Raw genomic sequence first — 15,406 nt, 5'->3', positions numbered from 1 at the left:
TGAAAGTAAAAGTCTTTGAGTATGTCTAATAACCTTTGAATATATCTTAAAAATTTCAGCACAGGTAGAGTTATGACCAGAAATTTCACATCAATGTGAAATGAATTTGTATGCTCATCAAGAAAGTACATTAGGGGCACGCCGGGCGGGGGCCGCGGCGCTCGGGTCCTGCCGCGCTCGCCCCGGCCACTCGCGCTCCCGCGCCGCGCCCGGCCGGCTTCAGGTGAAGCGCTGGCCCTCCGCCCCCTCCCTCCCCTTCCTTCCCTCCCTCCCTCCCTGTCCCCTCCTCCTCTGGCGCCCGCTCCCGCTCCCCGGGCCCCCAGCCCGGTTGGGCGCTGACAGCAGGGGCCGGGGTCCTTGCTGCCGCCGCCGTGTCTCGCGCAGGCTCTGGCTGGGGCAGCGGAGCCCCCGGTGCGGCCATGAACCGGCCCCTGGCGGCGTCGGCGGAGGCGGAGGAGGAACTGGAGTGGCAAGTAGCAAGTCGCCGGAGGAAGGCCTGGGCCAAGTGCCGCAGCTCCTGGCAGGCGTCGGAGACGAGGATCTGTCCACAGAAGCAACCACGCAGGACGAGGACGAGGACGACGAGGAGGACCTCCCCGGCGCGAAGCTGCCTGCACCCACGGGGAGAGGAAACGTGCCCAACGAGAAGATCGCGATATGGCTCAAGGACTGCCGTACACCTTTGGGAGCCTCACTGGATGAGCAAAGCACCGGAACACTGAAGGGTGTGCTTGTGAGAAATGGAGGAAGTTTTGAAGATGATTTATCTTTGGGAGCTGAAGCCAACCACCTCCATGAAAGTGATGCTCAAATTGAAAACGGCAATAATATCTTGGCGAAAGAGAGAAGGCTCCAGTTTCATCAGAAAGGGAGAAGTATGAATTCTACTGGGTCTGGGAAAAGCAGTGGGACAGTCTCAAGTGTTTCAGAATTATTGGAACTTTATGAGGAAGATCCTGAAGAAATTCTTTATAATCTTGGATTTGGACGAGATGAACCAGATATTGCTTCTAAAATTCCTTCCAGATTTTTTAATTCTTCATCATTTGCCAGAGGGATAGATATTAAAGTATTTTTGAGTGCTCAAATGCAACGGATGGAAGTAGAGAACCCAAATTATGCTTTAACAAGCCGCTTTCGTCAAATTGAAGTGCTTACTACTGTGGCCAATGCATTTTCTTCTTTATATTCCCAAGTCTCTGGGACTCCCCTTCAGAGAATTGGAAGTATGTCCTCAGTGACCTCTAACAAGGAGACAGACTCGCCTCCACCTTTAACTCGAAGTAACACTGCAAATCGATTAATGAAAACACTATCAAAACTGAATTTATGTGTTGATAAAACAGAGAAAGGAGAAGGTAGCAGTCCTTCCCCAGCAATTGAAAAAGGAAAGATTCCAAATGTTTCAGTGATTGAAGAAAGTGGCAATAAAAGTGATCAAAAATCTCAAAAAGTTGTAAAGAAGAAAGACTCGTCATCTATGTTAGCTACGGTTAAAGAAGAAGCCTCAGGTGTTTCTACAGTGGTTTTGGAGAATGCTGACACTGACAGTTTCTGATGAAGCAAATAGTAATTTTAACCAAAAAACTGAAAGTGAACAGAGTAAAGAGACTCAAAGTCATGAGAGTAAATTGCCTGAGGAGTCTGTTGTAGAACCTGATTCAGGTGGTGGTTTCAACATTTCCAGCCAGAGTGAGTTGGAAACCAGCAGTGAACTGAAAAATGTCCCCGAATCTGTACTCGAAAAAGAACCTTGTGCACCATTGACGATCCCATGCATAAGAAATATAATGACACACCAAAAGGACTCCTTTGAAATGGAAGAGGTTCAGAGTACAGAGGGAGAAGCTCCTCATGTTCCAGCCACTTACCAGCTAGGTCTCGCCAAGTCCAAAAGAGATCATCTGCTACGTACTGCAAGTCAGCATTCTGATAGCAGTGGTTTTGCAGAAGATTCCACAGACGGCCTCTCCCTTAATCATCTTCAGGTTCATGAGTCCCTGCAAGCCATGGGGAGTAGTGCTGATAGTTGTGACAGTGAAACAACAGTCACATCATTTGGTGAAGACCTTGTTACACCAACAGTGCAAGACCAACCTTATTTCAATGAGTCAGAGGAGGAGTCTGTCACCACTCTTCAGAAAGGAAGAGCCAAGGCAGCAACAATTGCTGAATGTGGGACTCTTGAGAATACAGGAAGTAAGCAGTCCACCTGTAGTCCAGAGGATCATGTTACTGAAAGTACCAAAACAGAAGAAACAGAAGAGAACTTGTCTCCTGCACAGACAGTAGAGCTGCCCAGGGAAACAAGTGGTGAAAGTGATGTGGATAAAAGCAGTGAATGTGAATTTGCCCAGTACACCACACACCATATTCTGAAATCATTGGCTTCCATTGAAGCTAAATGCAGTGATACGAGCTCTGAAAATACAACAGGGCCTCCTTCTTCTGTGGACAGAGTTAATACAGCTTTGCAAAGAGCTCGAATGAAGGTTTGTACTCTGTCTAATCAAAGAGTGGGGCGTAGCTTGATAAAATCAAAAGATCTTTTAAAACAAAGGTACTTGCTTGCAAAAGCTGGCTATCCTCTAAGAAGGTCTCAGTCTTTACCAACAACTTTATTGAGCCCAGTAAGAGTTGTGTCCTCTGTCAATGTCCGGTTGTCTCCAGGGAAAGAGACCAGATGCAGCCCACCTTCCTTCACCTATAAGTACACACCTGAAGAGGAACAGGAAGTAGAAAAAGAGGTGACTGAGCATGACGGTCAGTCTTTGGTTAAATCCACCATTTTCATCTCTCCATCATCTGTGAAGAAAGAAGAAGCCACCCAGAGTGAGGTGACACTGTTGGAAGAATGCCATCATGGAAGGACTCCTGCCTGTTCACAGTTCACTCCAGCACAGATTTCTCAGTCCACCTGCTCCCTTCACTCTGTCCACTCTGAGTGGCAGGAAAGGCCCCTGTGTGAGCACATGAGAACTCTGAGCACACACAGTGTTCCCAACATCTCAGGTGCCACCTGCAGTGCCTTTACCTCCCCTTTTGGGTGTCCTTACTCACATAGACACGCTGCCTACCCTTATCGAGCGTGCTCTGTGAATCCTCCCTCTGCCATAGAAATGCAGTTACGAAGAGTGTTGCATGATATTAGAAACTCACTGCAGAATCTTTCACAGTATCCTATGATGAGAGGACCTGATTTTGCTGCTGCTCCATATAGTACTCAGAAATCATCTGTTCTACATCTTTACGAAAATACTTTTCAGGAGCTTCAAGTAATGAGGCGGAGCCTGAATTTGTTTAGAACACAAATGATGGATTTAGAGTTGGCAATGCTGCGTCAGCAAACCATGGTTTATCACCACATGACTGAGGAGGAAAGATATGAAGTTGATCAGGTGCAGAGTTTGAGAAATTCAGTCCGAATGGAACTTCAGGACCTGGAGCTACAGCTGGAGGACCGCTTGCTGGGCCTGGATGAACAGCTTCGGGCTGTGCAGGGAATGTGTGGCAGTAGGAGCGCTGATAACTTGTCATGTCCTTCTCCACTGAATGTAATGGAACCAGTCACTGAACTGGTGCGAAAACAGTCATACTTGAAGTCTGAATTGGGCCTGGGACTTGGAGAAATGGGATATGAGCTCCCTCCTGGAGAAAGCTCAGAATCAGTTTTCTCCCACGCAACATCAGAGTCATCTTCTGTGTGTTCTGGTCCCTCTCATGCTAACAGAAGAACTGGAGTGCCTTCCGGTGACTCAGGGGGAAAATCCAAAACCCATTTTGTGGCAAGAAAGAAAGTATTCCGAGCATCAGTGGCCCTAACACCAACTGCTCCTTCTAGAACAGGCTCTGTGCAGACGCCTCCAGAGCTGGAGAGTTCTGAGGAAGTTGGAGCAGCTGAAGAAGCCTCACGGGTTGTAGGGCCTAACTCTGAAGTGGAAGAAGGGCCTGGAAAACTACCCCTGATGCCAGCTGCTGAGGAAATGCATAGAAATGTGGAGCAGGATGAGTTGCAGCAAGTCATACGGGAGATTAAAGAGTCAATTGTTGGGGAAATCAGAAGGGAAATTGTAAGTGGACTTTTGGCAGCAGTATCTTCAAGTAAAGCATCTAGTCCTAAATAAGATAGTCATTAAGTGGAATTTTTAGGTTGGCATGGATCCTGTTAATTGTGACTATTGGAGTTATCAATGATATACACTGGGGGAGGTGTTATCTGTACTTCAGAAGATACTGTCTGCTGAGCTGGGCTACTTATACAGTGTACAATGTGTATTTCCCCTGTGCATATCTTTCATAAAAACATACATAGAAACTAGGCACTTTGCTGATTATTTCTTTTCTAATCTTTCAAAACTGTAGCAATTTGGAAAAGCCTAATATTTATTTGTATGTCAATATTTTTCCAATTGATTCCCTATGTAGAATTAATTATAAAACTTGAAGACTTCCAGACATAACCAATTTATAAATAACATTTTTCTTCAGACTAGCTTCTTACAACACTGACCTCTATGAGGTATTTACTGTGCAATAACTGATTCATTTTTTGAGAGCTTGAAGCAACCAATGATTTTCCCTCCACTGCTGTTAATTAGTTTCACTTCCAAGAAGACAAACTGTTCTGTTGTAAAAATTGCTCTTAATTCTTGAGGAGGCTACTAATAGCAGTAGGTTAGAATTACATGAGGTTACCTACAACTACTCAATGTTCTTACACTGTAAGCCTCATTGCTTTACCCCAAACAAATGTAATTTTATTACAGCTTACATAGTATTTTTCTTTTGGAAATGTGCCTTATGTTAAACACTATGTACTTTTTGCATTGTCCAGACTTCTTCTTATAAGGAGATGTTTCTTCTGTCTTTTAGACTACATAGTAGAGTATTGTCAAAATAATGGGGCCTCTGACTTGAATGGATAGAAATGAATAAGCTTGCTTTTTGTTTTTTTTCCAAAATGGAAGTAATTTAGATTTGTTCTCATATGTAAATGATTTTAATTCGGTTTTAACCTGTCAAAACTCTGTTTTTATTAAAGAAAAAGGAAAATGGTTTCCTATTTGGTTTTATATGTGTTAAATAAATGTGAAAAGTAACAACCAAAAAAAACAAAAAAAAAAGAAAGTACATTATGTTGATCCATCTTTTAAAACTCTGAAATGGAGAAACAATCCAAATTTTCATCAGCAATGTAATATAGTATTAAAAGTGACATATCCACACAGTATAATAGGATATACAAAAGGAGATGAATGACTAAATTAACTTAGAAAAAATCCCAAATGCTGCTTTAAAGGAAGATGTCTCAAAAAAAGCACATATTAATTTATCAGTTCAAATCAGAAGAAAATACTGCATAAGAAAAACTATCGAAAAAAAAAATCATTTCCCTAGGAGGGGGAATATTTACTGCAAAGTCACACAAAAGGTTCCTGTAAAGTAAAAGCAACATAGGTGATATGAACATGGTGGTTTTCTTATGATTAAAATATGATGGAATTCAGCACTACATATTTTGCATTACATATGCTCTCATTTCATACATATGTCCTTGGATAGAGCAGGCTCTCAACCAACATTTGTCAAATGAATAATTAATTTTAAAGAAGCTTATTTATTTAATCTGAAGAGAATTTTCTAACAATTAGTTCAGGATTCTCCATGACTATGTAGGACCAATCAATGATGAACCTGAATTTCCATTGATCTTTGAGAAACCCCAGCCCAGGTAGGCTGCCCTTCACCTATCTTCTGGGGTTTGAGGAGAGTGCTTGGAAGCATGGCTGTGTAACCATGGCCTGGAAGTTCCTCCTTGTTTAAATGTCACCACTTACTTAAAACCCATTCCCTCCAACTCTGAAAACAGTTTATCAGGGTAATTGTATGCCCAGCCAAAGCTCTTAAAATACATATGCTTTCATTCATAAAGCTCTGAATGAGGCATTTGATAAGTCATTCTTCTGACTGCCAAGGAAATCAGGCTGAAAATAGGGCACATTTTCAGAACAAAGAGCTCCAGCTCACTGATGAAAACCCTGAGATACCATATCTCCCTTAATAGGGAGTCTGCTTTGTGATGGCCAGCTGCCTGTGCCACCTTGTAAATGTCATGTGTAGTCCCTTCTTGGTTTTGTGTGGGAGGTTGTCTACTTGGGCTTTCCTAAAGAGAAGGCCTCTTTTAAGTACCTTTTGTTTTATGAACTATCTCTTCAACCCTCATACCTTCAGCAGTAGGAGATTGTATCTTAACTCTTCACAACAGGTGTCAGCTGTGAGCACTGGTCTCTCCCCCAGGTTTCTCGGCACTGTCAGGGTGTGCTGCCCTGTGTCAGTGGGGCCTCAGTCACTGGGGTTTCTCACTGATATATTTAACTATTCACAGTAATGGCCCATTCCAACTTTTGTCTAGTATATAACTTTAATAGAAATTTAAAATGCAAGAAGGAAAGAGAGTTTCTAGAGCAAGATATGAATAACCTGGATATGAAGTTAGATACACTAATACTTCATTATTCTCCCTGTATCCCAACATCCTGCTTGTTTGGAAAATTGCTCCATTCTACCATCTTGATTCTTGACTTTCCAGAAACTGTGCTCATGGTCCACATTTTTATCTCTCTGGAGAAACAAACATAAATAATATTCTCTTTGTATTTAAAACTTCTCCTTTCCTCGAGTTGATACTTAAGACAACCCAGTGGAACTCCCACTTAACTTGAGGGTGAAGGATTGCTGTGCAGTCTCACCTCCCAAGAGATTTTCTGTGCAAACTTGATATGCACTCATTTAACTTTTCCTAAGTCTTTTTGATCTTTGGTTATGAAGGAGCTAGTGTGAACTCTCAAAAGAATGCAGGCTTTGGAGTTTGGAGTTAGGTATGCCTGAAGTCTTAAAAGGTCTTTCTCATAATGTTTCTTTCTTTCTTTCTTTTTTACATTTGTATAATGATACAGTGTTAGACCTAAGCAGGAAGCCCTCTTAAAGGGTTCAGCCCCCAAATTGTGATAATTTAGGTCTCTAGAATTCAAGGAATGGAATGGTTGGACAATGAAAGTGTGAGATGGTGGGGAAGAAACAAGCAGTTCTTGAGTCACAGGAAACTTTCTTGTGGTTTTGGACATATTCTTATTAAGGACAGGACAATTTCCCATGAAGGCACATACGGTCACCAATTCTCCATGAACTGAAATTTTCATGACTTCCACAAATGAAAATGAGTTAACTTTTTATTCAATTCCAGTTTGAAATGATAAAGAAAAGCCTCCAAATGGCCAGGTTTCAAAAGCTGAATTTTTAATGGAGGCAAAGGAGAAGTAGGGTTTTACAAAAGCATGGCAACCTTTTCTCATGTCAAGTGGTCTGAGGGTATGATGGGGAAAGAGATTGTTTCCACGAGGAGGCTGAAATTCGGCAGTAATAACACAGAGTTCATGGGCAACGTGAGAGGGTTAAACAAGGTAGTATCTTTGTAGCATGGGACCTCTTATCCATGGTAAACGGATAAACCATTTGTCCAGGCCAGTAACAATAACAATAATGGGGTCTAGCCTGCTAAGCCCCTTATCACTCAGGAAGGGAAACACCATCAGTTATTTCAAGAAAATTTCAAGCAAACACTTGTGAATTTGTTATAAAATTATTGTCTAGGTGACTGCAAAGAATTAAAGACAGAAGTAAGTTGTCACAGAGGGATGAAACATGGGAAACAGCTTCCATGTTAAGGATAGGGAAAAAATGAGAAGAGGTTGGGCTCATTAAAATCGGGTGCTAGGAGAAGGGGACTGAATGTACTGGGGTCTTCAAGGACAGCACCTTGAGGCTGGCTCTGGAGGTCTTGGAAAACTGCAAATGGGATCCCTGTGCAGCTGTGGGAAGGAGCCTCCACCTATGGAGGAAGGAGCTTCAACAGGTCCTACTCCCAAGGGAGGCAGCAGAGAGGGAGGGAAAAGCCCTGCCTTTCTCCAGCCTCACAGTTTCCCTACAGTGCCCTGTATTGGTAGACTCCACAAGGGAGCAGCTGACCACACAGAAAGGGGTTTGTAGAGACTCAGTCCTCAATCACGAAGTGTGATTTCTAAAGGGTGTTTGTTTATGAAGAATAGTAGCTTACTTTCTGGCACGGTGCTACTCAAAGAAGACCTCTTTGAGCATTTTGCTCAAGGTCACAGAGCTGATGTGTGGTGCAGCCTTACATCCAAACCTTTAGTCTGTGGCCTACTCTCTGCTTGGCACCACATTAGGATTGCTGAAGATGATGCCTGGCACAAGGCTCAAGCAGAAGCTGGGTCATTCCATGTTTAGTGGAAGCTGGGATGTGGTACTTCTAGGTAAGTTTATCTCATATCTGGGGCACTTTACCAGATGAGGGTTCCAATATATTTCCTTGGGATGCTGGAGTGCTCCAGAGTTTCTGGAGTCTCCTGGTGACTTTGGGAAAGGGAATATATTTCTCATCTGAATCTCTCCTCTTCAATTCTCAATCTTGTGATATATTCTGAACATGGTGGTATAGCACTTTCTAGGGTCCAGAGTCTTTTGGTTTATCCTATTCTTTGTTGTATGACTGGGGTTTGCCAAAAAGAAGCACTATCAGGCATTAGCCTTGACTTCTTTGAGAGTATGTCTTTTAATTAACACAGACTCTAGAGCTGTATGGTATGGTATAGCCTCTGGCCACATGTGTATGGCTACTGAGCACTTGAAATGTGATTCATCTAAAATGAGGTGTGTTAAGTATAAATTTTATAAATTTTACCACAGTTTTAAAGATAGCATCCGAGCAGCAGGCCTGGCCCGGCCGCCAGAGCCAGGAGGGGGCCGGCCTGCCTTCGCACCACGGGCGCCCGGCCGGCCTGCTCCCCCACCTCTCCCGGCTGGAGGGAGGCACCGTGGGTGCCCGCAGGGATGCCTACCGCCGCTCGGACCTGCTGCTGCCCCACGCTCACGCCCTGGACGCCACCCGCCTGGCCGAGAACCTGGGGCTCCACGATATGGCCCACCAGATGGAAGAGGTGCAGAATGTCGACGACCCACACCTGCTTGGGCACGATCAGACTGTAATCCGCAAAGGGCCCATTTCTATGACTAAGAACCCCCTGAGTCTCCCCTGTCAGAAGGAGCTCGTGGGAGCCGTGATGAATCCCAGTGAGGTCTTCTGCTCTGTTCCCGGAAGACTGTCCCTCCTCAGCTCCACGTCCAAGTATAAAGTGACGGTGGCTGAAGTGCAGAGACGATTGTCACCGCCCGAATGCTTAAATGCCTCATTGCTGGGAGGTGTTCTCAGAAGAGCCAAGTCCAAAAATGGAGGCCGATCGTTGCGGGAGAAGTTGGACAAGATTGGGCTGAATCTTCCAGCGGGGAGACGGAAAGCAGCTCATGTGACCCTCCTGACATCCTTGGTCGAAGGCGAAGCTGTTCACTTGGCTCGCGACTTTGCCTACGTCTGTGAAGCGGAGTTTCCGAGTAAACCAGTGGCCGAATACTTAACCAGGGCTCACCTGGGCGGGCGGAACGAGATGGCCACCAGGAAGAACATGCTGCTGGCCGCTCAGCAAGTGTGTAAAGAATTCACAGACCTCCTCAATCAAGACCGAACACCCAACGGGAACAACAGACCTTCCCCAATCTTGGAAACGAACATGCAGAACTGCTTGTCTCCTTTCAGCCTGATTACCCACGGGTTTGGCAGCCAGGCCATCTGCGCCGCTGTGTCTGCGGTGCAGAACTACATCAAAGAAGCCCTGATTGTCGTAGACAAATCCTATATGAACCCCGGAGACCAGAGTCCAGCAGATTCTAATAAGACCCTGGAGAAAATGGAGAAGCACAGGAAGTAAAATGAGGCTGAGCAGAGGGCGGGAAGGGAAAGGACCGAGATTCCTCCTCCGCTGGGACAGACTGGGCAGCGGTCCTGCGGCAGGGAGAAGCTTCCAGCCTCCCTTACCCACCTACCCTAAGGCCTCTTGTCACTGGAGGCTTGTACATCTTGACCTGCCCTCCTGGATCCCTGTGGCTTCTCCAGCACTGCAGTGTCTGACCTTGGACACATGATCCCAAGGTGACGAGTACTGGGTTTTGGTTTTTTTTACTTGTTGAATGTTTATTTTTTGGAAACCCCATCCCTTCTTCCTCTGAAAGTGGTGCTACAAGTTTTAGAACCTTTTTGTAAGTTCCCTGGGCTGACAAGAAGCCACGGGCCCAGCTGTTGAGACGTCAGATCGATGCGATTCAGATCAACAATAACTTATTTTATTCAGTGTTAAGATATGGCTGGTTTTTACGTCCACTAAATAGTTTTTCAAAAATCAGTCTTTACCTACCGTCTTAAGCGATCGTGCCCTCCAAGAGGAGGCCAGGTGCCCCGTGCTCAGAGGCTAGTGAGCAGCTGGCGGGTGGGTGCAGACCCTGTGCCCAGAGGGGCCTTCTGGTTGTAGGAAACTTGTAGAAACAATGCCTGCTGACAATTTCATTTTTCTTTTCTTGTCTCTCTCTTTTTTTTAACTTTGAAAGTTAACTCTTTAAATAGGCGACTCTTAGAAATGACAGATTCCTGTAAGGTACTGAAGCTTTATTTGCATATTTATTTCAGATCTTGATTTTTCGATAAACTTGAAAAGGGTGGACACAAAGCGTTGGCTGCTGCCTGTCACCCCCAAGTCCCTGTGGAGGCTCTGTGTTTTGAAAAACAGTGTGTTGAGTGTACAGATTTTATTTATGCATAATTTAATGGGGTCTGTAAATACTGATGCACTTCTTATGACTTTTTGAGAAACGGGATTCGATTTTAATATTAACTTTTAATGGTGGTGGGGTAATCTATAACACGTCTTTAGATTTTATTCATCTGTACACAGGGTATGAAGAATTAAGAGGATACAGGGCTTTGTTCTTGGTTTGGAAGATTCTATTTAATTGGAGTTCTCTGTTCAAAAAGCAATAACTTGGCGTCTCATTCCTGTGGGGCTGAATCTCAAGATGAATGTGTGTTATAGTTTGTGTGGGTGAAATGGAGCTTTGAAATTGAACTCCGTGCCTGTAAATGTTCCCCAAATTGTTGTGTGCATATGATACCTGTATAATAAAAAGTATTCTTGATAGAAAAAAAAAAGATAGCATCCTCCAAAAGAATGAGATTGTGTCACTTTTTTAAATGTGTTGAAATATAACATTTTAGATATATCAGGTTGAACTATAAAAACTAATGTCATTTTTCTATTTTACATTTAAAAAATAGATTATTTTTAGAGTAGCTTTAGGTTCCTAGCAAAATTGAGCTAAAAGTAGAAATATCCCACATCCCCCAACCCCCTCACACACAGCACCCCCCGCCCCATTGCCAAGATCTCCCTCCAGAGCAGTGCCTTTGTTACAATCTTAATCACACATCATAATCATCCAAAGCCCATAGTTTACATTAGGGTTCAGTCTTGGCTGTGACTGAGTTTGGACAAAATATAATGATGTGTCCACCATTGCAGCATTATATAGAGTATTTTCATTGCCTTCAAATTCCTATGTGTTCCACCTGTTTATCCTCCTTCTTCCCAACCCTAGCCAAGCACTGCATGTAGTTGGAATTATACAGTAGGTAGCTTTCTCATACTGGCTTCCTCCAGTTAGTAATATGCACTTAAGTTCCCTCTTTGTCTTTTCAGGGCTTGATTCTTTAGTATTGAATAATATTGCATCTTTGGGATCTACTGAAGTTTGTCACTCACATACTGAAGAACATCTTCCTTGCTACCAAGTTTTGACAATTATGAATAAAGCTGCTATAAATATCCACATGCAGGGTTTTGTGTGGATGTGAACTTTCAATTTCTTCGGGTAAAAATCAAGAAGAAATGTTGCTGGATTATATTGTAAGAGTATTTTTAGTTTGGAAGAAACTTCCAAACTTTCTCCCAAAGTGTCAATGCCGTTTTGCATTGCCACCAGCAGAGGATGAGAGTTCCTCTTGTTCCATGTCCTTACCAGCATTAGGAATTTTCACTGTTCTGAATTTTGATCATTGTAGTAGATGTGAAGCCATTGTTTGACATTCCTTAACAATGTATGGTGTGGAGCATCTTTTCATATATCTATTTGCCCCTGTACATCTTTTTTGGTGAGGTGTCTATTCAAGTCTTTTGCCCATTTTTAAAATGGGTTTGTTTTCTTATTGTTGAGTTTTCAAGTTCTTGGTATATTTTGGAGAAGAGTCCTTTATCAGTGTGTCTCCCGGATATATTTTTTCCCAGTCTGTGTTTTGCTTCTTATTCTTGTCATCTTTTTGTTCTTTAAATGTGGTTACTAGATGATTTCTGATTACACTGTGACTTGTGTCCCATTCTTTGGACCGTGCTGCTATGAAGCCACTCACTATCCATGTGGTATGAAGTAAACAAGGGAGCCCTTTAAGCTTTCAGCATGTTGTCCCCTCATCTCTAATCTCAAGCAGCTGGGTCTTTACCACCTATGAGACCAGGGGGTCCATGGCTGTGGGCAGGGCCAACAGTCCTGAAACCTAGTCTTAGGGAGAGGTATATGCAGCTGGTGCACTTCAACCTCATTATTCATTGGCCCTTCCTCTGTGCCTGGTGTCACTGAGACCCCTTGCAAATGGACTGGTCCAAAACAACTTCAGTGTATGATGAGGAGTTTAATTACAGAGCCAGAACATTGGTGAAGAGTCATTCTCCATGAGGGTGTGTGAAAGGATATATTTAGGTCTTAATCAGGTAAACAGGCTAGGAAAAGTCAGAGGACACACATGCGCAATGGTGGGGTAGGGGGTGCACCTGACAAGTATAAGAACCTAAAATGAATGGATCTGGTGCATTTGGGGATGTGAAGGTGGCTGAGAGTGAACCCAAATGGAGACATGAGATGTGGTGTGTAAGTTCTTCCATCTCAGGTTAAGCAGTTTGACTCTGTTATATAGGTGAGGAGAGGGCTCCAGGGGATTACTGCAGGGAATGCCATGATTAGCTTTGAAGTTTGGGAAGCTGCCTTTGGCTGCAGTGAGAAGGAGCAGAGTGATAACTAAAGTGTTCAATTGATTCCTGGTTTCCTTTTTTCTCTGCAGGTTGACCTCAGGGAGAAGTTCATCTCCTGCAGAATTCTATGGATGCTTGCTCTAGCTAAATCCAGAAGATGATCAGTCCTGGTAGGACACAGCTGGGACCCAGGCCCTTGACCACATCAGAGCATGGCTGCTGTTCCTTGACTATGTGAACTGAGCTGGAGAAATGAGGCAGATAACCAGATTGTTACACACCTCATTGTAACTGGATTCCAAGTCCTGGTCCCACCTGATGAGAGGTTCTGCTTCTTTGACCATTACAAGCCCAAGGTCCAGAATCACTTTCCTGGAGTCTGACCTCAGCCCAGCTTAGTCTCTGTACACTGCCCTGGAATGGGTCAACATAGTTGTTCCTGAGCTTATCTCTATGGGTTTCTGCCAATAAACCCTGCTCCAGCAGGCAGTGTGAAAGTTGTCAAGCAATTTTTCCTTGTTTATGTAAGGAGTTTTGGGGCCTATCGCCATTTCCACGAAGTTTTGCTTTAGTTTGCTAAGGGGAGGCCACTCTCATCCACAAGCATAGAGTCCTGTTGAATGCAGGAATCTGGAAGAGGATGAACTATATAGGGAATCCTGATGAGGCTGCATCCTCCTACTCCTTCCTTCACTGTCCTTATCCTGGCCCTATAATGCATTTTCTAGGCATACTCACAACCCAGAAGTTATGGAGTTCTGTGTCTGGTTTTACATCCAGTGTTTGTCCAGAAGTGGGAACTGGCCATTCAAGCAAACTTGTTGAGCCTGTTGGCTGTCTTCTCATTGTTTAATGAGCTCTATGTCACCTCTTTACTCAGTGAAAGATTTGGAAGTTACTAATTGTCTCTGAGTCAAAGTGTCCAGAGTAGTCAAGTGGGGTATTTAGACCAGAATATTTTCAGGAATCTGTGATATCCTTAGAGCACATTTCTTTATCTTTTTTGGGAAATAGAATAATTTTGTAGACCCCTGGCATTTCAGAATCAAGCAAAGACCCTTGATGACAGAATCTGTGCCAGTACCAACAGGTGGAATACCCAGTTTACAGTTGAAGGTCCATGATTTTTCGTAAGGTCATAGTTTCATTTTAGTGAGCACCATCCTGATTTTTCTGATGGTTCAATTAGTTAATTTATTCATTAATGTTAATGCTAGTCATTGCGTGTCAGAGCTGCTCAATTGACTGTTAAAAGCCAGATAACAGCTTCATTGTTTCCAAATAGTACTGAACACTTACTGACACGTGGTACTAAATAATGAGCCATAAAAATACAAAATGTTGAGGAAAAAATGCGTAATTTTCAGTGACCCACATCATGGTATTGCCAGCCTGCCACTGGGTCCTGCAGTTGGGCCTGGGTCCAGCCATGCATTCTGTGCCTGTATCAGAATGTCAGTGTTGAGCCTTCCCAGGCAGCTTCTTTAGGGAACTCTTGGCCTCCTCCTCCCTCCTGCTTTGCCTGAGCTGGCCTAGAGCTCAGGACTGGGCAGTGTCAAAGTGTCTAAGCCTTGGGGAAGTGACACATCCAAAGCACATGAGGATTCCTTCTTTATGGAGAGTTTATCCCATAATTCATGGCCTCACAGTGCCCTAGTCTCCAACATCCTCAAAGAGATCTGCACTCCTTCTCCCTCTTCAGTCTTTGTCATTGCAACCTGCAACCTCAGTGAGGCACCATATTAAAAACCCATCCCATGACTTTGTCAATGCCCTTCAAAACCAAGTCCCTGCAAAGTATTCTACACTCACAGCCACCACTCTCCCTTGTCCTTTATTTCTCAACTAGTGGCATTTTGACTTCTATAGCTGCTGAAATGACATGGTCATCAACACACAGTTTGGGTCCTTGCCCTCCTTGAACTTTGCAGCATTTCCTTCTTGACATCACCTCCTGAAATTCCCTTTTACATTAGCTTCACAACATGACTCCAGCCTCATCCTCTTGAATCTGTCTGTATCTTTGTGGTTGGCACCTCTGTCTCTCATACATGGGAGACATGTATGAGAGACATGGACTGTTCCAGGGTGTGCCTTGGCATTTGTTTCCCACTCCACATCCTTCCTGTGAGCAATTGCACATGTGCTTGTGAACTTACTTGCCATTTACAGGTTTAAGTTCCAGATTTGCAGCTGTTCCACACCCTGTTTACTTGCTGACTGGACAATCATGGGTATCCCAAACATACTTCAAGCACAAGTCCAAGCATCCATTTTGACTTCTACTGCTGCTGCAGTTGCCCTCCATAAAATCACAAATGGCATGGTCATTGCCTCATGGTGGTGCCCAGGGGCTTTTAGGCATGTCTCCCTCTCCAGATGGCTTTTCCATTCTCTTTGATCTAACTTCCCTTCTTAACTCCATT

At 43.8% G+C, this 15,406-nt stretch overlaps 2 protein-coding genes and 1 pseudogene across 3 annotated transcripts in view; 2 read left to right on the top strand and 1 right to left on the bottom strand.

Annotated features, from left to right (window-relative positions):
- Window positions 1–14,248, bottom strand: part of LOC306660237 (uncharacterized protein) — a gene marked incomplete at its 3' end in the record, with an annotated part of 493,624 nt that extends 479,376 nt beyond the window's left edge. The window contains exon 1 of the mRNA XM_079138392.1: window positions 14,237–14,248. The remainder of the gene's footprint in view (window positions 1–14,236) is intronic.
- Window positions 315–5,022, top strand: LOC306659667 (protein ITPRID2-like; annotated as a pseudogene). The gene has a single exon. The product of its transcript is annotated as a protein ITPRID2-like (transcript).
- LOC306658930 (transcription factor AP-2 gamma-like) lies at window positions 7,374–10,488 on the top strand (the record flags this gene model as incomplete). Its single annotated transcript, XM_079136217.1, has 3 exons — window positions 7,374–7,460; window positions 8,210–8,330; window positions 8,764–10,488. 3 exons carry the CDS (start codon window positions 7,374–7,376, stop codon window positions 9,837–9,839), a joined length of 1,284 nt encoding a protein of 427 aa, XP_078992343.1. The 3' UTR covers window positions 9,840–10,488.
- Window positions 14,249–15,406: the final 1,158 nt, after the last annotated feature.

This window comes from Sciurus vulgaris (genome assembly GCF_902686455.1).
Source record: "Sciurus vulgaris genome assembly, chromosome: 4".
In the NCBI taxonomy this organism is placed as follows: domain Eukaryota; kingdom Metazoa; phylum Chordata; class Mammalia; order Rodentia; family Sciuridae; genus Sciurus; species Sciurus vulgaris.
The sequence above is the reverse complement of the archived record's forward strand: the minus strand, read 5'-3'. Positions and strand labels throughout refer to the sequence as shown.